The 27483-nt window shown below is 42.8% G+C and overlaps 1 protein-coding gene across 1 annotated transcript in view; it reads right to left on the bottom strand.

Annotated features, from left to right (window-relative positions):
- Nucleotides 1-308: 308 nt before the first annotated feature.
- Nucleotides 309-27483, bottom strand: part of LOC134339291 (adhesion G protein-coupled receptor E1-like) — an 85175-nt gene continuing 58000 nt past the window's right edge. Inside the window, exons 11-19 of the mRNA XM_063035668.1 lie at nt 17498-17685; nt 14740-14910; nt 12367-12561; nt 10730-10965; nt 9159-9225; nt 7471-7562; nt 4342-4510; nt 2778-2864; nt 309-594 (exon numbers count right to left, since the gene is read on the bottom strand). Coding sequence (XP_062891738.1) covers nt 553-594; nt 2778-2864; nt 4342-4510; nt 7471-7562; nt 9159-9225; nt 10730-10965; nt 12367-12561; nt 14740-14910; nt 17498-17685 — 1247 coding nt within the window. The 3' untranslated portion in view covers nt 309-552. The remainder of the gene's footprint in view (nt 595-2777; nt 2865-4341; nt 4511-7470; nt 7563-9158; nt 9226-10729; nt 10966-12366; nt 12562-14739; nt 14911-17497; nt 17686-27483) is intronic.

Below are 27483 nucleotides of genomic sequence, written 5' to 3'. Positions count from 1 at the left end.
CAATAAGGTTTATTTATTTAAGATATTTTGATTTTATGAATTTTGATCAACAGTAGTGATTTTCAGGGATGAATAAATTAGTAAATAAAGACTTTTATTCCAATTTTTTAAATATCTTATATATTTCTTGTACAGATGGTTTTAAAAGGGATGTAGCACACAAGACTGGCAGCGAGTTTCCATTTATAAAGGCAGAAGATGAGAAGGCGTGATGCTTCTCTAGTGCTGAGTTACCAAATAACAGGATATCTGTGCAAAACTCGGAAATTTTTCAAAAATATTGAAATTTATTAAAAATCACACTCATAATAACAACAAACCGCATACACATTCCTACACAGATTCACTTTCATATTCACACACTTTTAGACGTCAAGTTAGATGGTGCCTTTTTACAAGCTCATACAAGCCATATAATTCTGGAGTTGTCACCAGTCCTGCAATGCAACTCACGGTGCTTGGCAGTGGGTCTTGAACCCACAACCTTCAGAGCCAGATGTACAGTGAGGGCAAAAGGGAATTTAAAAAGTAGCTTCACTGAGAAGAATGTTGTCACTGGGTCTTGTCAGCCTCTGCTTGGAATCTTCTGCAAGTCTAGATAAAACAAAATGAGATTGCTTTACTTGTTTTGCTCTAGACAAAGTCAATTTAAGACCAACTTTATGGAGGTAAAATTCTTCCATTCACTGCCCTGGGGGTTCTGCCAGGAAAGTCAAAGCTCCTTGGGATTCATGGTCAGCAGGAGGGCTTGAATGGGAATGAGAACCACAGTGTGTTCATCATCTGTGTTGGGCAAGGCCAAGATACCTTGCCGAGACCCTGCAGACACCACTCCCAGCAACGGGAGCAAACTACCCTGATATTCAATCATTAGATCTCCTGGAGGGCACCAAAAGGCAAGAGGAGGCAGAAACAGACCCAGCATTTCCATGGGTCAGAGCTTTAGCTGAGTGGGAACACTGACTATGACCAGGAGCAGTAACCCCACCAATGTGGGGCTTAAATTGGTGGTTCTGGGTGGTGTGTGGGTCTCGATCTGAGATCATGAGAGAATGTTGTAAGAATCCAGCAGTGTGTCAGGCCCACTATTGTCACCAAGTGATTCACAGTCATAGAGTTCCTTGTCGGGAGACCAATCATTACGGATCAGTCACAACATCTCCTCCTCACTGACAATCAAGGATGTGTGCTGAGCTCATGTCTCCACTCTGTCCAAACTCCTGTGGCTCGGCCCTGCTCAAATACCATCTCCTTCATTAGGAGTTCAAGGAGATTCAAGAAGGCGCATCCATCCTTAAAGACCCTCACCATCCAGAACATGCCTTCCTCTTGTTACTACCATCAGGGACGTGGTATAGGAACCTTCTATCATCAGATTTCTGAACAGACCATGAACTCTATCCAGTTGCCTTCTGCACTATTTATTTTGTAACTCTGGGTAACGTTTATGTATTGCACAGTTCCAGGACCAGAAAACAAGTAATTTCACAACATATGTCAGTGAATAAACATGTGTTGTAGGGGAAAGAATGTGAGGGCTAATAATTAGTAAATAGTAACGTGGATTGTGTTAATGTGGTAAAAGGAAACTACGGACAAAGGCAGAGACATAAAATGCAGCAGCGATGACACCCAAGTTTCAGTAACTTCACTAATTATGCAATAGCATGTACTCATTGTTGTGATAGAAAATTGGATTTATTGCTATACATATGGATAATCGTTTTATTCTGCAATCTGACCTAGACTCAATTAACTCTCCCTGTAGATGCCATTCTATTGTCAAAATATGGTGATACAGGTAATCTCATCAACTGAGAATGTAAAAGCTGCATCAAATTCATGTTCAGCTAGATCAGCTTTGCCTGGTTTTCTGGTGTTAAGGTGGTTAATTTAATATCAGAGAATGTATACAGCGTACAGCCTGAAACTCTCACTCTTCGCAGACATCCACAAAACAAAAAATACCCAAAGAATGTCTGACAGAAACATCAGAACTCCAAGACCCACCCTCCCCTCTGCCATGCACAAGCACTGACCCTCCCCCTCACCTTCCCCCACTTGCACCAGCAAAAGCACTAACACTTCTCCCCCTCACCACCATGCAAGCAAAAGCATGGTATGCACCTGTTTTGAATAAATCACTCATTATTTCAAATATCAACTATGTGATCTTTCAGTTTGTTCCTATGACCCGATTCCGATTCTGATACAGCAAGGCAACAGGCCTCCGGACCAATTAGTCCATGCCAACCAAGATGCCCCATCCTAGCTGATCCGATTTGCCTACTTTGAGCCCCTATTTCTCTAAACTTTTTCGATCTATTTACATCCAACTACCATTTAAAAGTTGTTCTTGCACCTAACTCAAGCACTTCCTCTGGCTGCTCATTCCGCATGTATACTACAGTAAATGTGGTTGGTCTGGTTCTGTTAGTTAATGGTGGCAGCTCCAGGATGTTGATGGAAGGGACTCAATGACATCATTGAATCTCGGGGTAAGTGGGTTGATGGGCTCTTGATGGAGGTGGTGATTGTCTGTGAATTATTTCCCATTTCTCAGTCCATGCCTGATTGGAGGAATTAAGGTTCTGAAAACATTCACTCTTTCTCCCTCTGCGGATGTCAAAAGAGACCATCAATGTTTGGGTGGAAGATCTTTCATTGAAGGAGTTCTGATGGAAGATCATCGACTCAAGTCATTCAGTTTATTTCTGCCTCCGTGGACACAGCCCGACCTTCTGAATGTTTCTGTCCTTCTGGAGAAAGCTTCTCACCTCAGTCATGTTCATCTCTGTCTGTGAGGTCTCCGTGGTGAAGCTCTTCTGTTTACTGGTCAACCATTTCCGAAATTCATCAACCACCTTCAATGAAATGAGAATGATACATTAGTCACACCCAGTTTAAATGAATTTTATTTTTGCACAATTAAGTTGTTTGATTCTTTGCGGTAATCATGAATTTTGTACCTGTCTTTCATTTTCTGTTATTTATTTTGCAATGGTCATCGTTATCTATTTTTGTGATGCTTATGCAAATGTCATAACATGGTTTTGAGTGGTGAGAGAAAACTTTACACACTAACTATTATTTTGTAGCATGCTTTGAAGAATTTGTTAATTCCTACCTAGTAGAATAAAACTACCCTTCAATCACCCTTCAGAGTCCCAAAGTCAAGTAAGAATTAAATTTTATATTGTAACTGCATCCCATTGGCACCTCCAGTGGATCACTCAGACAGAAGCAAGTCTACCAAATTTCTTTTATCAAAGAGCAATGAAATCATGATCTTTGAAAAAATTTACAGAGAGGTGGAGAGCTTCTGGATAAGGAGGTGAACGTTTATAAAGGGGGATGAAAATGAAGATTAGAGGTCACAATCACATCAGCCTGATCAGATTAAATGGTGATGAAAACCTAAAGGATCATATGGCTGACTCTTGCTTCAAATTCATAGTTCAGTAAAAGTCTCTCTAACCATTCATCACTATGATGATCATATGTGGAGAGTAAGATCGGGAGGAGAAATTCACAGAGTTCTGGAGTCATCGAGCAATACAGTTTGGATAGAGGTGCTTGGACCCAACAAGCCCATGCCAGCCATGGTGCCCACCCCATTAGATCCAAATTCCTGTGTTACACCATGAGGCGTTGAAGCAAAATTAGTCCATTCGACCCATTGAGTCTGCTCCTTTCAACCCACGACCCTCAAATCCCCAACCCTCCATGTACATAACCAAATATTTCTTAAATTATACCACTGTACCTGCCTCAACCACTTCTTCTGGCAGCTCATTCCATATACTCATCACCCTCTACCTCTCAGGTCCCTTTTAAATGTTTCCCCTCTCATCCTAAATCTATGCCCCCTAGTTCTGGTCTTCCAACCATGTGGAAAAGACTTATCACCCATCTTATGTATGTTTCTCATTCGTTTAAACATTTCTACAAGGTTGACTCTCATTCTCCAAAGTTCCAAGGAATAGAAACCGAAGCTGGTCAACCTCTTCCTATCACTCAGGACCTCTAATCCTGAAAACATCCTCAATTATTTTCTGTGCTCTTTCCAGTTTAAAAACAACTTTCCTATAACAGGGTGACCAAAACTATACACAGTATTCCAAGTGCATCCCCACGAACAACTTATGAAACTACAAAATAATGTCCGATTTCCAATGGTCATTCCCTTGACTAATGAAGGCCAGTGTGACAAATGCCTCTCTCACCACCCTGTCCACCTCTGACCCTGCTTTCAAACTCATACTCCTGGGTTCCTCTGTTCCTTTACACCCCGAGTGCCCAACCAGTCACAGTATGTGTCCGTAGGGAAGAGATTCTTACCCGGCGATTGAAAACGCAGTAAATAAGGAAAACGAACAGACCCTGGAGACTGTTGATGATCACGAATAAGTCGGAGAACACTGTAGTGCTCTTATCAACTTGAAATATTCCGAAGATCCATGTGGATCCCAAAACAAACATCCGTGCTGCAGCCTTAATTGTTAGGGATCTGTAGAGATGAAGATAAAAAAGACTAGGTGAATGAAAAACACAGGAATGATGAAATTCCTTTCATGTGGGATCTTTCATACCGTCAGAGTTTTCTCAGCAGCCAACAGCATATTCTTGTGTTCATTGGATACATTGCTGGGCACCAGGCATCACTGGACAGGATATTGCTTACTGCATCAAAACTGCCCTTGAGAAGGTGATGGTGTGCCACTGCCTAGAAATGCTGCTTTCCTTCTAGTGCAGGTGCTCCCACGAAATGGTGGGAAAATGAGTCCCAGGAGTTAGACCCTGTCATGGCAGAGGAGAAGCAATATATTGCTAATTCGGGATGCGGTGTTACATAAGACACAAAATGGGAGCAGGAATTGGCCTCTTGAACCTGACCTGTGATTTGTTAGGGTCATGGTTGGTCTAATCCTGGCTTCCACAATGCTCTCCTGTTCTCCACAAATCCATGACTCTCCCACAGCTCAAACATTTGTCAATTTCTGTCTTTAAAATATTCAATAACTGCACATCTGCATCACTCTGGAGTAGAGATTCATTATCTTTCAAGTAAAGAAGTCTCTCCTGATTCCATTTTGTAATGGGTCACCCCCTATCTGAAATCTGTTCATTATTCTAAGTAATGAACACCATCCTCTCACATCTTCTCTATCCCCTTCATAATCTTCTATTTTGCAAAGTGGGCCCTTCTCACCCTTCTAAACTATAATGAGTGAAGATCCATTCTGCTTAAATGTCTCCCGAACAGCAACTCAGCCTAGGAATCAGCCTGGTAAACCTTCTCTGCAGTGCACACCAGTCAATTTGTGCACAAACAGCAACACAACAATGTAGCGTCATCTGGTCATGTTAATGTTGAGTAAATTGACCTCTTCCTTTCATAAAGAACCCAGAGACCAAGAGTTGGGTTTGGAATCCCTGGTGTGTCGGACACTGATGACAGGCCAACAGATTACTGTCTTTGGCCTGTGATCAAACCTCAGTGTTAGTAGACAGGATTTAATCGACTGACTGATAGGGCTCCATGCTAATAGAGTTTAGGGAAATAGGGCTAGATATGCTTCACTTATGTTTAGGGTGGCTGATGGATTTGGTTCTGATGCTCACACACACCCTCTGGCCCCATAAACAAAAATGGAGCCTGAGGGTGAGTGGCAAGAAGCCTTCAGGGCTGCTAAGAATCACCTCATCTGTCTGTGCATATCTGTCTCCAGAAGGAGTACTTTTGTCAGGAAGAAAAGTCCAAATCCTTCTGAAAACCCAATGGCTCCTCCTTCTCTACCTTATTTATTATTAGATTGGTGATAGAAAACATGAGTTTCCCTTCATGATACAATGTTGGCTCTGCTTGTTATGCTCAGATTATTGAAGTGCCTTATGGACAAGACCTTAATGATGTGTCCCACCTTTTAGTGATACTATCAACTTTACATTGTCTGTGTGCACGTTCCTGGTCATTGGGTTTGAGGGTAAGTGGCAGCAACTGTGTCAGTCCTGACACTGATCTCACACGGCATGGATGCATTTCCCAAAGGCATCGCCAGCCAATATGACCTGAACTCTGGCTGACGAGCACCCCACTTCCAAAGTTGCATTGGCAGAGATCAGCACCATGGACAGAGACCCTTCCTGGGAACCTGCTAACTCTCAACCCACTTATTCATCAGGGATCAATTGTAAAACAATATACTAATATAAAAGATAGAGTTGATTTTCTATTGCAAAACAACAAATATCATGATCTACACTCAGTGGTCACTTTATTAGACACACCTGTAAACCTGTTCATTAATGCAAATACCTAATTAGCCAATCATGTAGCAGCAATTCAATATATAAAAACATGCGGACATGTTCAGGAGGTTCAGTTGTTAATGAGAATGGGGAAGAAAATGAACTGTTACTTTGATTGTGGAATAGCAGTTGGTGCCAGATGGGGTGGCTTGAGTATCTCAGAATCTGCTGCTATCCTGGGATTTTTATGCTCAACAGTATGTAGAATTTACAGAGAATGGTGCAATTTTTTAATCCAGTGAATGGCAGTTCTGTGGGCTAAAACACCTTGTTAATGACAGAGGTCAGAGTAGAATGGTCTAACTGGTTCAAGCTGTAAGGAAGGTAACAGTAACTCAAGTAACCATGCATTACAACAGTGGTGTTCAGAACACACAACACATCAAACCTTGAAGTGGATGGGCTACAGCAGCAGAAGATGTTGGTGTATCTAACAGATATGCCTAATAAAGTGACCATCAGTATGTCAGTGATAATGAAGTTTTTCAGTGATAACAAACCTGCTTCTGATTCTGAAAGGTGAGGTATGTGCAAGGAGATCACGATGACCCCTCCCTCTAATTATCTAAAGAGGATGAAAGTGCATATATTTACTTTGTAACATCAAGGATGCCTGAGACATTTAGGACGTAGCCACATGGGTCATGTGCTGTTGGCTCTCAGTAGGAGTGTCTCTGTGTTTTGCCAGGTCATGATCAACAGCAGCTTCCATGCCAGGACTCTGCCCCATGTCAGGGTCCTGAGAGGCTGGGCTGGTGATGGACACATAGTGGAACATAGAACAGAGAACACGGCACAGTACAGACCCTACAGTCCATGATGTTGTGCTAAACTTTCAACCTTCTCCAAGATTAAGCTAACCCTTCCCTCCCACATAGGGCTTCATTCTACTTTTATCCATGTGCCTATCTAATGGTCTTTCAAATGTCCCTAATGTACCTGCCTCTCCCACCACCCCTGGTAGTGTGCTCCACACTCCCACCACTTTCTGTGTGAACAACTGACCTCTGAGAATCACCACCCTCCCACCCAATACTTCTCCTCCAATCACCTTAAAACTATGCCATCTCATATTAGCCATTGTTACTCTGGGAGAAAGATGCTGGCTGTCCACTTCATGCCTCATATCATCTTATGTACATCCATCAAGTCACTTACTTGGTTTCCTTCAGCTTCGACACCTCCTTGTTTCGCGAGTTCAAATGGCGTCTCAGTAAGTAGAGAGTCACAAATAAAAGGACTGTATTGACCTGGAGAGAGAGAAAGAGAGATTGCAAGAAAGAAAGAGTGTGTGAGAGAAAGAGAGTGTGTGAGAGAATGATGGAAGGAAAACGAGAGAGTGAGAGAAAGACTGATATTCATGAGCAAGGCAGAACGGATCCCCCAAATCCCGCACTCAATTCACCCCTCCTACTTTCCATTCTCACTCACTGACACTCACACTTACTCCTCAATGATCTCTCTTTCTTTATCTAAAACTCTGCTTCTCTCCACAAAATGCAGCATCGATGCAAAAAAGTACAGTTAATATTTCGGGCCTCGGCCCTTCAGCAGTTTCTGGGAAGATTTAAGCTTCTTCAGGGTAGATATCCCTGGAAGAGACTTAGCTGTACGGTAATTAAATCACAAACAAGAGAAAATGTGCAGATGCTGGAAAGCCAAACAACACACACTAAATGCCCCTGAAGAGTCTCAACCAGAAACGTCGATTGTACTTTTTTCCCCAGGTGCTGCCGTCAGCTGAGTTCCTCCAGCATTATCTGTGTGTTATTTCAATTTTTAACATCAGCAAATTTTTTCTTTTTTCTGCTTATCCCCCATGTCTCCCCCTCAGACTCTCCACTCAATATTTTGGCAAACCAACATTATTCCAGTTGTAACCCACAGGATGAGGTTTTCCGTATAATCCGGATCCTAGGAAACCCAGGAGAAGAATTAACTAGGAATCGTTCACCACTCACCACTATGATGAGTCAGTGGGATCTGTCAGCTGGGAATTCCAGGCCAGAAGATTGGGAAGCAGGCCCCCAGTTTCTCTGCTTCTTTCCTCCATCCTGCCCTGAATCAAAGACCCGGTGCCCCTCAACCTGCCTATTCCTCCTTGCTGCTCCTTTTAATTATGCAGACAAACACAACCAAACCCAAACCTAGGCTCACAACTCAGTGATAAATAACAGGACGATGAAGATGGTGGAAAGAAATACCATACTTACCAACAGCAACAAACTTTTAGATCAAAATCTTTCATTAACTCCAAAGTGTGAAGCATTTTACGAACTGTCCCAACACTTGGTGTAAAGTGGTACCCAATCTGTAAATGTGCCAATGTCTCAAAGGGATGAAAGCAACCATAAAGATTCCGTTATCACTGGGCCCAGTGCACACACGACTCAGAGAGGGTCTGGGGGGTTGGGGGGAATGATGGAGGAAACTACCCAGGATGTGCAGGCTGGGTGCATCCTTTGTGTTACTCAGTGTTTGGGGTTCAAGATAGCACACAGTTCGGGTTGATGGGGGCAGTGACACAAGGTTTGAAGTGAAAGCAACAGATCAGAGGTCAAAGGCCAGCCTCTAGGTCAGAGGTGTGATTGATACACACACCTGAGGGGCAGGTTCTCTGATATTTCTTCAGTTATCAAATGTGCTGACCACACTGAGTGTCAGACACATTAACATTGAGAGGACACCGATGCTTCTCACAGTCCATGAGTGATTCGTGAGGGGTTGTGACACTGGACACGGCCCCTCAGCAGAGGCACCACCCCTGACTGTGATCCTTCCCCACTAAGCTTTTGGAGAATCCCGGTCTGGAACGGTTGCAGCGCAGAGAGAAACAGGAAGCTTACCAGAATCACGAAACAGACCGGGCCCTGGAAACTCCAGTTAAACCCCAACTCGTGCTTCAGCCAACAGCTGTGAGGATGGAAGAGTTTTGTGACTGAGTGGCAGTCAGTTTGTGAAATACATTGAGAACATCAGTGGATCTACAGTGCAGGAAAGCAGCAGCCAATCTCTGCATGGCAAGATTCCAAATAATAACAGTGCGCTGATGACCAATCAATGCCATTGGTTAAGGGATGTTGGCCTGAATGTGGGAGAGATGGCCTGCACTCTCCTTTGATATAGTTTGTTGGGATAAGTTCTGTCCATCCAAAACTACAGACAGGACTTGGCTCCGCTTTCTCCTCCAATGACAGCACCAGTGACAATGTGACTCCTTCTCAGCTCTGCACTGGAACTCAATCTCTGTCCACAGAGTTGGGCATCTGTCAGTAAACTGGGAGGTCAGAGCCACCTAGCACAGGAGAGAATTGAGAAGGACAGGGAGGGGCACCATCCCATTTCCCTCCCTGCTCCACATGCAGAGACTAGGGTTGATAGTAACCAAGTCTCACAGCATCAGGCAGCTGGTGTTTCAACAGAAGCCTTGTCTGCCTCTCTCATTGTGGTCAATCCCAGAAGAAGATGAGGGAATTAGCCGACTAGCTCTGCAATGTTCTGTGATGCTGGGATCTCAGCCAGACTCAATTCTGTAGGTCCCTGGATAGAGATCAGTAGGATATAAGGTCATTGCAAACTCTCCCCTTTGATCACAGGTCAACAGGCTGCCGAAGTGGGTGATGGATCAGGGTGTAAAGAGCTGTGGACCAAGACGAGGGAAATGGGTTCCAGTCATGGTTGATTGGTAGACTTCCATTGCCCCTGTGCCTTCTGAGGATTCTCCTCTGGCCCTTGGCCAATCTCACACTTCTCAGTGGTTCAGCAGCTGAGATCAGTTGGGACAGGATCTGTCAGCGGGTGAATTCAAACCCTTTCCAGTCCCCGGGAGCAACTCAGACAATACCCACAATAACCCTTGCAAGTCTTTTCCTTTTTACAAGTTTCAACACAGCTTCCCACACCTCTCCACACAATCACCACCTGGAGAATATTTAATACAATATTATCAAGGTTTCAGATGCAGGATATCGGGTGAATTTTATGCTTTGCTCTCAGAGCTGGTACAGGACTCAGTCCACGTCCTGCGTTAGGGCAGTGGTGCAGCCAATTGCGCCGCTGCCTCCAGGGACCCGGGTCAATCCTGACCTTGGTTGTTGTCCAAGTGGAGTTTGCATGTTGTCTCCATCACCGTGCCAGGATTTCCCTTAGACCTCCGGTTTGATCCCACATCCCAACGGTGTGTTATTGACAGTAAATTACCCCTTGTTGTGGGTGGGTGGAGAAAGCATCAAGGGGGAGTTGATGGCCATGTGTGGGAGGATAAGGTTCAGGGGTAGAGGGAGATAAGGAGAGGCCAATGGGACTGATGGGCTAAGTCTGCAGGAAGCTAGCATGGACCTGATAGACCAAGTGGCCTCTTTCTGCGTCACAGTCAGTTGTGTCACTCTATCACATTTCCTTATCATTTAATACTCACGCAGTTTCTGATCCATAGCCTTTGGAGTATATTGCCGCTGAGATAATGACTATCACAGCAGGAACAGCATAAGCAGAAACGTACAGGTATCTTTGTTCGATGATATGTGTGCGAGTGTAATTGGTGACTGTCAGGTTTCTGGACATGATGAAGAGCTGCAAACTGTCCAGGTACATCCAGATGAAGACAGCGAGGAAGAGGTAATGCAGACACCCGGCAATCAGGGCGCACACAACCTAAAGAAAGAGGCAACACAGTGGATAGTGGGCAGCTCGGGGCAAAGGCAGAGGGGAGTCAGAGACAGGGATGCAGGCAGGAACATGCAGAAACGGGTCAGAGACACACAGACGGTTACACACAAGTAGAAAGAAACAGAGAGAGAAAAACACAGCTAAAGACATTCACATGAACACAGAGAAAAAAACAGTCAGAAACAGACTGACATTGGAACTGGAACACAGAGAGAAACAACTTTTTCCAGCACCCCTCTTACCTTTTCTCTTCTCCTCACCTGCCCATCACTTCCCCCTGGTTCCCATCCTTCCCTTTCTCCCCTGCTATACGTTCCTGTCCGATCAGATTCCTTTCTCTTCAGCCCTTTAACTTCTTTACCTCTCACCTCCCAGCTGCTGTATTTAAACACCCCCCACCACCCACACTCCTTCCCCCTCACCTCATCTCACCTCTCACCTGTCAGCTTGTAATCCTTCCACTCTCCTCTCCCTCTGATTCTGAATTCTGCCACCTTCCTTTCCAATCCTGATGAAGGGTCTCAGCCTGAAACCTCAACTGTTTATTCCCCTCCATGGATGCTGCCTGACCCACTGAGTTTCTCCAGCCTTTTGTGTGTGTAACTCAGAGATACTAACACAGAGATTCTGACATAAATCAGTACACAAACACATGTACACAATGGAAGAGATAATTTGCAAACAGAAAGAACACGGTGGTGATAAACACCAAAGATTTATTAATGAGTAGTAATTTCGTGATAAAATTAGAATAATACACAAAGGAGATGGAGGAACTCCAAGGGTCAGTAGGTATCTATGAAGGGACACGGACATTAGACATTTCACATTGCCTGACCTCCTCTGTTCCTCCAGCTCCTTTGTGATTTGCTCCAGATTTCCAGTGTTTACAAACTCTTGTGAGTCCATAAACTTAGAATAACTTTGGTACTTTTTACAAAATATTTTGTTGCAGCTCCGATCTGCAAAGTGTGCTGATGTCACTCATTCTCCAGTGACCGGGAAACTCAGCGACAGGGCTAATCCACTGCACCCTAGGGTGACTGTGAATGAGGAGGTTCGGAGTGTCCCGTGAGGTCATTGGGCAGGAGGTTAGAGGGAAGGAAAGGGCAACGTTCTGTAGTAACAGGACCGTAGGAAAGGGGTGGGTCTCCAATGCTCGGAGGTTTTGGCTACCGTTGCAATGAGGATCTGATTAAAGGGATGGCACGCTGGTCACGATGAGCCAATGGAAGGAGAGGACACCAGAGGAGAGTGGTGGGAGAGCAGGGGCTGAGATCCCACTACACCCACGTTAAGTCTGGCTTTGCTGCAGAATTTGACCAACTGCACATTCAGAAACTCTATGAGAATTAGAGTTTGGTTTTGGTAATTTGGTTTTCTTACCGGCTGTTTAATCCGCATTCCAATCAGAAAGATGAACTGTGCCAGGAAGAGGGTGATACTCAGGTGCTTGTGAAGATTGGTATTAGCATTCTGGATGGATTTGCAGTTGACAAATACGGCGATGGAGGCAGCGAGGCAGAAAAGGGAGATGATGAGGCCGATGTAGGTGATCACCTCCAAGTGCCTGTCGTCAGTCTGCAAGCACAAAGTGGGGAACCACGTTCAGGAATAGGCTGTGATAGAGTCTCCAGGGACAGAGTTACTGTGATAGAGTGTCCAGGGACAGCATTAGACAGTGTTACTGTGATAGAGTCTCCAGGGACAGAGTTACTGTGATAGAGTCTCCAGAGACAGCATTAGACAGAGTAACTGTGATAGAGTCTCCAGGGACAGAGTAACTGTGATAGAGTCTCCAGGGACAGAGTTACTGTGATAGAGTCTCCAGAGACAGCATTAGACAGAGTTACTGTGATAGAGTCTCCAGGGACAGAGTAACTGTGATAGAGTCTCCAGGGACAGAGTTACTGTGATAGAGTCTCCAGGGACAGAGTTACTGTGATGGAGTCTCCAGGGGCAGCATTAGACAGAGTTACTGTGATGGAGTCTCCAGGGACAGAGTTACTGTGATAGAGTCTCCAGAGACAGCATTAGACAGAGTTACTGTGATAGAGTCTCCAGGGACAGAGTTACTGTGACAGAGTGTCCAGGGACAGCATTAGATTAGATTAGATTAGATTATGAGGAAACGCAGTTCTCTCTTATTGTCATTTAGTAATGCATGCATTAAGAGATGATACAATGCTTTTCCAGAGTGATATCACGAAAAGACATGACAAACCGACTTAAAAACTAACAAAAACCGCAGAATTATAACATATAGTTACAACAATGCAAAGCAATACCGTAATTTGATAAGAACAGGCCATGGCATGGTAAAGTCTCAAAGTCTCTCGAAAGTCCCATCATCCCACGCAGATGGTAAACCTTCAGTGCTGCCAACTTGCCGATGCAGCATCCTGGAAGCATCCGACCACAGTCCGACTCTGAGTCTGTCCGAAAACTCCGAGCCTCCAACCACCTCTCCGACACCGAGCACCAAGTACCATCTCTGCCAAGCACTTCGACCCATAACTAATACCGTACCATAACCTTGGCATGTCTAATAAAGGTCGGAGCAATAATTGATCTGTTGGAGGAACTCAGCGGGTCGAGCCATGTCTGTGGGAGGAAAGGAACTGTCGGTGTTTTGGTTTGAAAACCTGAATCAGAACCAGAATGTCACCTCAGTCCTGATACAGGGTCCCGACCTGAAATTTTGACAATTCCTTTCCCCCTACAGACGGTGCTCGACCCCTTAAGTTCCTCCAGCAGATTGTTCATTGCTCCTCAGTCCAGTGTCTGTGGTCCCTCGAGTATCTGTAATAAGGGTAGGTCTTACAGAGTGAATGGTGAGGACCTGGTGTGTGGAGGAACAGTGTGTAAAGTCAATGTATTCCTGAAGCTAGAGTGCAGCTGAGTGATTTGTTGTACTTGTTCTCTGTAACTGTGGCTACATAATTTCCTGAGAAATGGTGACAGAGGGACTCCCCGTCTTACAAGCCTCCTGCCAACATTTGGTGGTTATCCTGTCTCCCTCTACAGTATGGAAAGTTGTCATGAAAATATCAGTGGAGAGGGTGAAGAGGTGATTCACGAAGCCATAGCTCACCCAACCCATCCTCATAAGACATGCTTTCCAATCGTAAATCCCCCCTGAAGCCTCTCTAAATCTTCCACATCATTCTTATAGTGAGGCAAACAGAACTGAACACAGTACTCTGACAGCAATCTAACCCAGAGTTATCTCGAGTTAGAATATTTCTTTTTGGTTCTTGAACACAACCTCCCCTCAACCCATCCGACTAAGGAAGGCCAACACACCATATGCCTTCTGAATGACCCTTTTGACTTTCATAGCATCATTCTTTTGTTTTCCTTGGAGCAGAAGATGTTGACAGAGCATGGAATGAATAGATACTGGGAAAATTTACACCATAGCAGAAGGGTCGAAATGCAGACAGTAGAGGTTGAGAGGAAGGGGTATGGATTTTGAAGGGATTTGTGGAAGGATTGTTTCACCCATTGGGACACACTGCCTTGAGGGGGTGGCACAGGCAGGTGCATCACCACATTTCAGTGACATTTAGAGGAGGATTTGTATCACCAATATATAGAAAGCTACAGAACAAATATTAATGTAGATGATTGTTAATGGTCAGCATGGAGAATGTGGGCTGAAGGGTCTGTTTCTGAGTTTGTGTCTCTTTCAATCTGACTCTCTTCATTCACCCCTTTTTATCTGACTACAGATTTTTCTATTGAATGATTTCTTACCACACTCTTAACTGGAGCCATTAAAATAGCAAAGCTTGTCAGGTGGTTACACTGGCAGGTTACATGGGTCTGATTGGAATCGATCCGTTCACAACCATCAGATTTCCAGACACTTTTCTTTTTGGTATTACTCCAATAGACACATACTGGCTCTTGGCTGACTTCCTTTTCCTGTTTCCAGATAAGGAGAAATTCTTTTCACCATTATTGAAAATATTCTAATAACAAGTTAAATATTTACAAATCCCAAAGTAGTACAAATGCAGAAATTGTTAGGTACGCCCTAATCCCACAGATACAGCAAACAGAATTATCTCCTGTAGGTGGGAAACAAGTCACAGAATTGCACTTAACACAAAAGAGGGAATATCATTCTAACCAATCCCATGACACTGTTCCATCAAACAGCCCCAGGACAGGAGACACTGGTTAGAAACAGAGCGAAGCTCCATCTACATTGTCCCATGACATCAACTTGCCGGGGGGGGGGGGGGTAGACAATATAAATGGAAAATGGAACTCCCAGAATATCCCATCAAAATTTGAAGTGCAGGTAATAAAATTAGAAGAGATTACCTTTATTTTTGCCTCATGAACATAAAACCTTTGAAATGTACAGTGAAATGCATCACTTGTGACAAAGACCAACACAGTGTTTGATGAAACCCATGTGGACAAGAAAAGAATGTACAAACTCCTTACAGACACTGGCAGGAATTGAACCCCTGTCTTATTGCTGGCACTGTAAAGCATTATGCCAACCGCTCTGCTACTAGATGGCTGAATGGGTAATTACAGTAATGCAGTAATGGGTATTTTCCTTTCAGTGGTTGTACTTTGTAACCAGTTACTCAATGACCTGAGGAAAGACAGCAAGGGACTCCTCCTCCTCTGTGTCTCTCCACCAGTCTCTAAACAATTCCCCGTCTTTCTCAGATGAGGGATCTCCACTTCCTCTATCAGGCCCCAATGTACTGTCCCTGAGTAATGGGGACTGGAAAGGCTATCATAAGCTGACCTGCAATGGCCCAAACCCAGTTTCCATAGAAATCTAAACACGAGGAAATCTGCAGATGCTGGAAATTCAAGCAACACAGACAAAATGCTGGTGGAACACAGCAGGCCAAACAGCATCTAAAGGAAGAAGCATAGTCGACGTTTCGGGCCGAGACCCTTCATCAGGACTAACTGAAAGAGGACATAGTAAGAGATTTGAAAGTGGGAAGGGGAGGGGGAGATCCGAAATGATAGGAGAAGACAGGAGGGGGAGGGATGGAGCCAAGAGCTGGACAGTTGATTGACAAAAGGGATACAAGGCTGGAGAAGGGAGAGGATCATGGGACGGGAGGCCTAGGGAGAAAGAAAGGGGGAGGGGATCACCAGAGGAAGATGGAGAGCAGGCAAGGAGTTATAGTGCGAGAGACAGAGAGAAAAAAGAGAGAAAAAAAGGGGAAAAAAATTTTTTTAAATAAATAAATAAATAAGGGATAGGGTAAGAAAGGGAGCAGGGGCATTAACGGAGTTAGAGAAGTCGATGTTCATGCCATCAGGTTGGAGGCTACCCCGACGGAATATAAGGTGTTGTTCCTCCCACCTGAGTGTGGCTTCATCTTGACAGTAGAGGAGGCCGTGGATAGACATGTCAGAATGGGAATGGGATGTGGAATTGAAATATGTTACAACTGGGAGATCCCGCTTTCTCTGGCGGACAGAGTGTAGGTGTTCAGCAAAACAATCTCCCAGTCTGCATCGGGTCTCGCCAATATATAGAAGGCCACATCGGGAGCAGTGGACGCAGTATATCACCCCAGCCGACTCACAGGTAAAGTGTCACCTCACCTGGAAGGACTGTCTGGGGCCCTGAATGGTGGTAAGGGAGGAAGTGTAAGGGCATGTGTAGCACTTCTTCTGCTTACGAGGATAACTGCCAGGAGGGAGATCGGTGGGAAGGGATGGGGGGCACGAATGGACAAGGGAGTCACATAGGGAGCGATCCCTGTGGAAAGCAAAAAGAGGTGGGGAGGGAAAGATGTGCTTGGTGGTGGGATCCCGTTGGAGGTGGCGGAAATTACGGAGCATTATATGTTGGGCCTGGAGGCTGATGGGGTGGTAGGTGAGGACAAGGGGAACCCTATCCCTAGAGGGGTGGCGGGAGGATGGGGTGAGACCAGATGTGCGTGAAATGGGAGAGATGCATTTGAGAGCAGAGTTGACTTCTCTAATTTCTGTTAATGCCCTCCTCCCCTTCTTACCCTAGCCCTCATTTATTTATTTATTTATTTATTTATTTATTTTTCATTTTTATTTTTCCCCTTTTTCTCCCTCTGTCCCTCTCACAATGACTCCTTGCCTGCTCTCCAACTTCATCTGATGCTCCCCTCCCCCTTTCTTTCTCCCTAGGCCTCCCGTCCCATGATCCTCTCATATCCCTTTTGCCAATCAACTTTCCAGCTCTTAGTTCCATCACTTCCCACCCCCCCATCTTCTCCAATCATTTAGGATCTCCCACTCCCGCTTTCAAATCTCTTACTATCTCTTCTTCAGTTAGTCCTGACGAAGAGTCTCAGCCCGAAACGTCAACTGTACCTCTTCCTATAGATGCTGCCTGGCCTGCTGCGTTCACCAGCATTTTGTGTGTGTTGCTTCCATGGAAATGTCATACCTAAACCCAGGCTTAGCACCTGTTCAACCTCCCATTTTGCATTTTAGCAGGGAGTTCATTTTCAATTGGGGAACATCACAGATTGTATCTACAAACCTGGTTGAGTTGCAGAGTCAAATTGAACTTTTCCTTCAGATTAGAGCTGACGGCTTTGTTGCTGATGGTGACAGCTATCACCTTGGAGTTTAATGAGACATTGTTCTGAGATGGACGTCCGCCTTTAATCGCTTGGCTCAGCAGGGATTCCAAGTCTTTGAATACAATTAAGGAAACGGCCTGAAACTCTGTGGAGATAATAGATCAGCCTTTGGTGAATGTGGAGAAACATCAGTGAAACACTCCAGCAACTGGATATAAAGGCAGGTCAACACAAAACACACCCATTGCAGTAGCGCTTTGTAAGTCTTTGAGTATCAAAATCAGCTCTCGATGGGGATGGACAAGGAGATCATCATGTGGGCTGCTTTATCGTGGATGGTGTTAAGTTAATTTGTGTTGGTTAAGCTATACTCTTCCAGGTCATTGGGATTTCATCACATTCCTGACCTGTGTCTTGTGGATAGTCCAAAATCTGGAGATCCACAGAAAATGGTGCCTTTCTGGGAAAGAAGATAAGACCATAAGACAAAGGTGCAGAATTAGGCCATTCAGCCCATCGAGTTTACTCCACCATTCCATAATGGCTGTTTATTATCCCTCTCAACCCCATTCTTCTTCCTTCTCCCCGTAAACGTTGATGCCTGGCTAACCAGAATCAGAATTAGGTTTAACACAGAGACACCTCTTTTTCCTTTATTAGGGAGAGAGAAAGCCTGGGGTATGTCGAATTACCGGGTGAAGGAGTAGTCTTCGGGGTACTGCAAGTCTGTGTCTTTATTGATTATTTGCTACACACTCGATTGCTTGCTGGGGGGCACCGATTCTTTTTTGTTGGTGGGAGAGGGAGAGGTCGTTGTTTTGCTGCTGCTTACATGTGGGAGGGAGGAGCTGGGGGGGCTTTGGGGTTCTAACATTTAACTGTCATTCATTCTTTGGGGCATTGCTCTGTTTTCCTGAATGTTTGCGAAGAAAAAGAATTTCAGGATGTATATTGTATACATTTGTCTGATATTAAATGTACCTATGAAACCTTTGAAACCTTCAAAACCTTCAAAACCTTAATATCACTGGCATATGTTGTGAAATTTGTTATTTTAGGCCATTACAACATTGCAATGCATAATAATAATAATCCTTTAAATTACAATAAATCATAGTATTTATTATAATATAAAGAAAATTTAATAAGTCGTGCAAAAGGAAATCATAAAATAAAACAGAGTGAGGCACTTAGTGGTTCATGGTTTCATTGTCCATTCAGTAATCTGATGACGGAGAGGAAGAAGCTGTTCCTGAAAGGCTGAGAGTGTGTCTTCAGGCACCTGTTTCTCCTTCATTGATGGCAGCAATGAGAAGAGAGCATGTCATGGAAGATGGGGGTCCTTAATGCCATTTTGAGGCATCGTCTTTTGAAGGTGTCGTTGATGTTTGGGAGGCTGGAGCCCTTAATGGAGCTGGCTGAGTTTACAACTTTCTCCAGCCTTTTCTGATCCTGTACAGCGGCCACTCCATACTAGATAGTGTTGCAGCCAGTTAGAATGCGCTCTACAGTACAACTGTAAAATTTGTCTTTTGTGACATACCAGTTCTCCTCAAACTCTGAATGACAAATAGCCGCTGTCGTGCATTCTTTGTAATTAAATCAGTATGGGTCCAGGACAGACCTTCAAAACTGTTGACACCCAGGAACTTGAAACTGTTTACCCTTTCAAGTGCTGGCCCCTCGATGAGGATGTGTGGTTCCTCGACTTCCCCTTCCTGAAATCCACAATCAGCTCCTTGGTCTTACTGATGTTGAGTGTAGGGTTGTTGTGACACCTCTCAACCAGCTGATCTATCTCACTCCTGTACACCTCCTCATCACCACCTGAAATTCTGTCAACAATAGTTGTGTTGTCAGCAAATTTATGGATGGAATTTGAGCTGTGCCTAGCCACACAGTCATGGGTGTAGAGAGAGTAGAGCAGTGGGTAAGCACACATCCTTGAGGTACACCAGTCTTGATAATCAGCAAGGAGGAGGTTATTTCTGATCTGCACTGATTGTGGTCTCCAGATGACGAAGTCAAGGATCCACTTGCAGAGAGGGGTACAGAAGGCCAGGTTTTGGAGTTTGTTGATCAGAATTGAGGGTATGATTGTGTTGAACGCTGAGCTGGAATCAATAAACAGCAGCCTGACGTAAGTGTTGCTATTATCCAGCTGATCCAAGGCTGAATGGAGAGCCAGTGAGTTGCATCCTATTGTAGCAATAGGCAAAGTTTATTCTATTTTATATAGAGATGCAGCGTTTAACAGGCCCTTCTGACCCTTTGAGCCTTGCCACCCAGCAACCCACTGATTTAACCGTAGCCTAATCTCGGGACAATAAACTTCTAACTGGACTGACTTTGAATGGTGGGGGGAAATCGGAACACCCAGCAGAAAGCCATGCACACACAGGAAGGAATGTACAAACTTGCATCCAAAGGACACTGGAATTGAATTCTGAACTTTGATGCCCGAGCTGTCTATGCCAACTGCAATGCAACCATGACACCCTCACAACAGGTCCAGGTCCTTGTTTAGGCAGGAGTTGATTCTGGCCAGGACCAACCTCCCAACGCAGTTCATCACAGCAGATGTGAGTACAACTGGGTGGTAGTCATTGAGGCAGCTCACCCTGCCCTTCCTGGGTGCTGGTATGGATGTCGCCCTTTTGAAGCGGGTAGGAAATTCTGACTACAGCAGTGAGAGATTGAAGATGTTCTTGAACAATCCCACCAGTTGGTTGGCACAGGTTTTCATTTCCTTACCAGGTACACCATCAGGACCTGACGCCTCTTGAAAGCTGTCTGATGTGGTCCTCTGAGACAGAGATTACAGGGTTACCAGATGCTGCAGGGATTCACACAAGCATAGATTTATTCTCTCTTTCAACGTTCGCGTAAATGGCACTGAGCTCATCTGGGAGTGAAGCATCACAGCCATTCATGATGTTAGGTTTCTCTTTGGAGAAAGTAATGGCTTGTAAATCTTGTCAGAGCTGACGTGCATTTGGTTCCATCTCTAACTTCAATTGGCATGTTTATTTCTTTCTTTGTTAATCAATCTATTTATTAATTTTTTTAAAAAGTACATATATACAAACAAGAGGAGGATTATCTCAGATATCTATGATGATAACAATACATATAAAAGGTAAAATAAACATTATCAAGCTTATATATAGTATTAATCTAATAGTATATAATAAAAACTAAAATACTTAATTCTCCTCATCATTTTATACAAAGAGAAAAAAGATAAAGAAACTTCTATAATTTTATACATACAAAAAAAACACTATTCCATATAAACAAAAACAAAAAATAGTTTAAAAAAAGAGAAAAAAAGGGGACTGGGCAGCCCATACTGAGAGTAAAGCAAGAAAAAACAAAAATTTTCTGAACAAATCCAAAGTTTCGAGGAAGTAACTGGGAGAGCAATAAATCAAACCATATGAAAATATTGAATGGAAGGTTGCCAGGTTCCTTCAAATTTAAAGGATGTATCAAATGTCCGACTTCTTATTTTCTCTAAACTTAGACAAGGCATAATGGAGGAAAGCCAATAAAAAAAACAGTAGGTGGATTAGAGACCTTCCATTTAAGCAAAATGGCTCTCCTAGCCAATAAAGTTGTAAAAGCTATTATCTGTTGAGCGGAAACAGGAACATATCCTGCTTCCGGTGGAATGATCCCAAAAATTGCTGTGAATACTTTTAGTTGTAGGTCCAAATTCAAAACTTTTGATAAAGTTTTAAAGACATCTTTCCAAAAATTATTTATCTTGATACAAGACCAAAACATATGAGTTAAAGTAGCCACCTCAATATTACATCTGTCACAAATAGGATTAATATTGGGAAAAATAGGGCTAATCTATCCTTTGCCATATGTGCCCGATATACTACCTTGAACTGTATCAAGGAATGACGGGCAGAAATAGATGAGGTATTTACCAAATGAAAAATTTTATCCCATTGATTATCTGAAAGTGACTCTCGAAATTCCAGTTCCCACACACCTTTAATTTTATCGTTAGATACCTTTCGCAAATTCAATAAACATTTATAAATTATAGCTATCAGTCCTTTTTGAAATGGTTTAACCTGAAAAAGAGTATCTATCATATTGGGTGGATAAACAGAGGGAAAATTTGAAAGTAAGCTACGTAAAAAATTCCTAATTTGTAAATATCTAAAAGAGTGTGCATTAGATAAATCATATTTGTCCACTAACCGAGTGAAAGACATTAAACAATCCCCCATAAACAAATCCAAAAAAGTTATTATTCCTTTGGTTTTCCAAATTAAAATGGTCTGATCGGAAATTGATGGTTTAAAAAAATAATTAAGATGGATTTTACCAGAAAGAACAAAGTTATTAAACTCAAAAAATCTACAAAACTGAAACCAAATTCTTAATGTATGTTTAATAATGGGATTGAGGTCTCGACTACCAATCTTAGAAAGCAAAAAAGGAAGAGAAGCTCCCAGTAAAGAGGCCAAAGAATACCCCTTCACCGAGCTTTTCTCCAAATCTACCCATAAAGGATAATCATGTATGTCTGAATAATGAATCCAAAACGAAATACACCCTATCCTCGTTATATATGTCTTCAGACTATGCGGATTCACAGTTATGCGAGGAACCTATTTCTACCAACGTCTCGTTAAATGCATCCAAAACTCAGTTATGCGAGAAGCACCGCTTTCCCGCCAACACAAGTCACGCACGTGTGCTTCACGGTCTCACCGTTGGGACGAGAAGCACCGCTTTCCCGCCAACACAAGTCACGCACGTGTGCTTCACGGTTTCACCGTTGGGACGAGAAGCACCGCTTTCCCGCCAACACAAGTCAGGTGCGCGCGCCTCACAATCTCTCTCCCGCCGCTCTCGCATTGGTTTTGGCAAGGTGTGGATGCGTGATCTTAAACTTTCCTTGGTTTCACCTACAGTGCCGTGATTTTGCGCTTGAAATGATTAACTATGCCTCCTAAGCGTCCGATGTCATGTCTTGGGCCGTCAGCCGAGTGGCAGAGAACCGCTTTAACACTTGAAAAAAAGTTGTTAATTATAAACAGCGCGGCATCAGCTGAAGGTAACACAGCTCTGGGACGCTACCATTGGGAACAGAATCTTCCCTTTAAAGTTCTTTTGTTGCTTGACAATGCGCCAGTCCATCCTGAACAGTTGGACAGCATTCATCCTAACATAACAGTGCGTTTCCCGCCGTCTAACACAACATCGCTGATTCAACCACTCGACCAAGCTGTAATCCACATTCAAGGCGTACGCATTTTTTTACAGCGAATTATCTCGCAGATACTGCAAGCAACAGACGATTTTGAAAATCCCGGGAGTTTACCAAAGGTGAGGGAATGGTGGAAGTTGGAACACTTGACACAAATGGCGATGGACATGGACCCAAGTTGAGAACGGAGTCAGCATTTCAGTCATTCCCTGCCGTCAACTCTTCTTCCCTACAAGCAAATTTAAAACAAAATGCTGCCAACCAAACAACCCTCACCATTTTATGCAAATCGCTGTAATCTGCTGCTGCCGGCAGTTCTAAGAGTTCTGTGAGTCTTCCTTCACTCCTTGCTGTGCTTGATATTATCCTGACGACCACAACCATCCACCTTATCCGTGTAAAGCTGCCCAACACCACAACAACCACTCATCTCCCGGAGCAAACACACCTGCCACTGTTGGTGAGTACTGTACACCAGAGGATGTTAACTTCCTGTGATTTATTACATTGAATATTACCTTAAATTGATTAAATATAATATAAATGTTGACTTGTAGTACTGCTTTTGTGTCGTATTGGTATAAAAATGTGAATAAATTACAGATAAAACATATTTAGGAAGCCCTCTGGAATGCATCCCTATTTTCTCCATTTAAATAATTACTCACATTATGTGATTTCACATTATGCGTCAACTTCAAGGAAGGCACCATGCTTTTTTAATTTCTGCCATAGAGGTTTACTCAATCTTGGATTTTTATTGCTCCAAATATAAGACAACATGTTAGAGTCTATTCTATCAAAAAACCGTTGAGGAACAAAGGAAGGTATTGCTTGAAATACATATAAGAACTTTGATGGCACTATCATTTTAATAGCATTAATTCGACCAATTAAAGATAATGTCATAGGAGACCATTCAGAAAGTATTTGTTGTATATATTCAATTAATAGAAGAAAGTTATATTTATATAGGTCCTTAAAATTTTTGGTAATTTTAATACCAAGACAAGTGAAGTTATTTTTAGCAATGCTAAAAGGAATTTGATGGTATTGATCTAAGTAGTTATTAATAGGAAATAACTCACTTTTGTGCAAATTTAATTTATATCCAGAAAAACTACTAAATTCAGAAAATATATATAACATGGAAGGAATAGATTTCTTAAGATCTGAAATATAAACTAATAAGTCATTCTGCGTGCAATGAAGTCTTATGCACCTCATCTCTTCTCTTAATACCCTGAACATTGTTGGAGTCCCAAAGGACAATAGCAAGAGGTTCTAAAGCCAGATTGAATAACAGGGGACTAAGAGGACAACCCTGCTGGGCACCTTTGTTTAGCCTAAAATATGGAGATTTTTTGATTGTTAGTTATAACTGCTGCCATAGGAGCTTGATAGATCAGCTTAACCCAGGAAATAAAAACTGGACCACTAATAATCTCTGAATATTAAAATATGAGTATCTATTCTTAATAAATCCATTTTGAAAATTCAGGGCTATCTACATTAGGTGCATACACCCACACCAAAGCCATATTTTGACAACATAACAAACCAGTGACAATTAAGTATCTTCCAATTGAATCAGTGACGGTATTAAGATGTACAACAGGGGTTTTAAAATTAATTAAAATAGACACCCCTCTAATTGTAGTTACTGGTGAAGAATGAAACTGAGAGCCCCTCCAAAATTTAAAAAAACGGTTTTCATCCTCCCTACGGATATGGGTCTCTTGCGCAAAAATAATACCAGCTTGAAGTGTTTTTAATTTCTTAAAGATCTTTCTACGCTTAATAGGTTGGTTCAAGCCATTCAAGTTCCAAGAGATTGTATTAATTTTATTAACATCCATAATGAGGCTTTAATCTAAGGTTTAGTAAAATAAGTTAGTGTGTCTGCAGAAACCACACCCACAGGGAAGAACAAATTATGGAATCGATCAGAGAGAAAAAAAATAACATGATAGAAACATAGAAAATAGGTGCAGGAGTTGGCCTTTCGGCCCTTCAAGCCTGCACCGCCATTCATTACGATCATGGCTGATCATCCAACTCAGAACCCTATACCTACCTGCTCTCCATACCCCCGATCCCTTTAGCCACAAGGGCCTTATCTAACTCCCTCTTAAATATAGCCAGTGAACTAGCCTCAACTGTTTCCTGTAGCAGAGAATTCCACAGATTCACCACTCTGTGTGAAGAAGTTTTTCCTCATTTCGGTCCTAAAAGGCTTCCCCTTTATCCTCAAACTGTGACCCCTCATTCTGGACTTCCCCAACATCGGGAACAATCTTCCTGCATCTAGCCTGTCCAATCCCTTTAGAATTTTATATGTTTCTATCAGATCCCCCTCAATCTTCTAAATTCCAGAGAGTATAAGCCTAGTCGATCCAGTCTTTCATCATATGAAGTCCTGCCATCCCAGGAATCAATCTGGTGAACCTTCTTTGTACACCCTCTATGGCAAGAATGTCTTTCCTCAGATTAAGGGATCAAAACTGCACACAATATTCTAGGTGTGGTCTCACCAAGGCCTTGTACAACTGCAGTAGTACCTCCCTGCTCCTGTACTCGAATCCTCTTGCTATGAATGCCAGCATACCATTCGCCTTTTTCACCGCCTGCTGTACCTGCATGCCCACTTTCAATGACTGGTGTATAATGACACCCAGGTCTCGTTGCACCTCCCCTTTTCATAATTGGCCACCATTCAGATAATAATCTGTTTTCCTGTTCCTGCCACCAAAGTGGATAACCTCACATTTATCCACATTAAATTGCATCTGCCATGAATTTGCCCACTTACCTAACCTATCTAAGTCACCCCGCATCCTGTTAGCATCCTCTTCACAGCTAACACTGCCGCCCAGCTTCATGTCATCCGCAAACTTGGAGATGCGGCATTTAATTCCCTCGTCTAAGTCATTAGATTGACAGGAAAACCTCTCAGGACTGCCCAGTCGAAAAAAACTAAACTAATAGGCCACCCCTCTCCCCCCAAAGCCCAAAAACCATCCAATAGTCGGACAGCATGCTAAGCTATAATCCCTTAACCCCTTGCCTCCAATAGGCAGACTCCTTTTTAAAAAGTTATACGCTAACACCACTTACTAAAGACACAATACATACATGAAGAAATAAGCAAATTTCAAATATTTTAATATTATGTCTAACAGAGGTTAAAACATAGTTAACAGCGGCCACCTTAAGTTCATTCAATAAAAATTGATCATATATTCAAAAAAGATAGATCCAACCAAATAATATGTCACGACTAGTGTTAAACTCTTACAAATCCTAAAGGAGAAAATAAAACAGCCAAAACGATGTCTGGGCAGTCATAAAATGCAGATTGAACTTTCAACGATCCAGCTATAAACAAGTCCCACCCAAAGATGTCAGTGTTTCAGTTGCTTGCACATTATGTCTAACAGAGGTTAAAACACAGTTAACAGTGGCCATCTTAAGTTCATTTAATAAAAATAGATCATATGTTCAAAAAAGATAGCTCCAACCAAATAATATGTTACGACTAGTGTTAAACTCTTACAAATCCTAAAGGAAAAAATAGAACAGCCAAAACGATATCTGGGCAGACATAAGACGCAGATTAAACTTTCAGCGATCCAGCTACAAATGACTCCCAGCTGAGGGTTGAGGGTTAAGTGTTTAAGTTGCTTGCAAGACATGCTTAAACTCCTTTATAAATTTCCAAGCCTTTTCTGGGGAATCAAATTGTTTTGGGCGAGCGTTAAACGTGGAAATCCTGAAACGAGCTGGATAACGCAAAGAGGGGTGACAGTTCTTATAAAGTTCAGCCATCACTTCCCGGTATTTAATTCTTTCTGCATAAACCTCTGGGGCAAAATCTTCAACTATGCGAATCACTACTCCATTATAAATTAGCTTCCCCTGCTTCCTAGCATCTCGAAGAATTGCTTCTTTAGTAGTAAAGTAATGCAAACATCCAATCACCGGGCGAGGTTTCAACTCAACAGAAGGTTTCGGGTGAAGGATTCGGTGAGCTCTATCTATCATCAGAGGAACTTCAAGGATCTCACTAAAAAGTGAGTGTAGCATATTCATGAAAATCTTTATTGGCTCACTGGTTTCCATGTTTTCAGGCAAACCCAGTATATGTAAATTCATCCTACGACTTCTGCTTTCCAGATCAGTCGTTTTCTCCTTAGTTCTTAGTATTTCTGAAGAAACCTCAACAATTTTCCTTTCCATAGTAGATATCTTTAATCCTTGTTCATTAATCACTTGACTCACAATCTCCAGTTCTCTTCCGATTCTATTAGCGTCCTTTTTAATTGACTGATATTGAGATTCCAGATTCTTCAAAGATTGCTGGACAGCAGAGACGGTTTTTTAAGCTTTTCATTAGCATACGTCAGATTATCAATCTTGGTCTCCACCATCCCGATCTTGATATTAATATCTTGCACCAAAGAAAATATTCTTTGTGAAGTAGAGACTTCCTCTGACTCCTTTGTTTGTTCAGGTTTGGAAACAATTTTGCCACATCTTAATTCGGTTCCAGTTCGGGTTCCAGCCATCGTGATTAATTCGTAAATCCTTCACGAAAATCTTCAAAGTTTGAACAAAACTAGCAGTGGAAAGTAAGTTGTGAAAGGAAAGAGTAGCGCCAACAAGCGTCTTACTCCATTGCTGCCAAAAGGAGACTGGGCATGTTTA

The sequence above is a fragment of the Mobula hypostoma genome, chromosome 29, assembly GCF_963921235.1.
Source record: "Mobula hypostoma chromosome 29, sMobHyp1.1, whole genome shotgun sequence".
In the NCBI taxonomy this organism is placed as follows: Eukaryota; Metazoa; Chordata; class Chondrichthyes; order Myliobatiformes; family Myliobatidae; genus Mobula; species Mobula hypostoma.
This window is presented reverse-complemented; position numbering and strand designations above follow the sequence as displayed.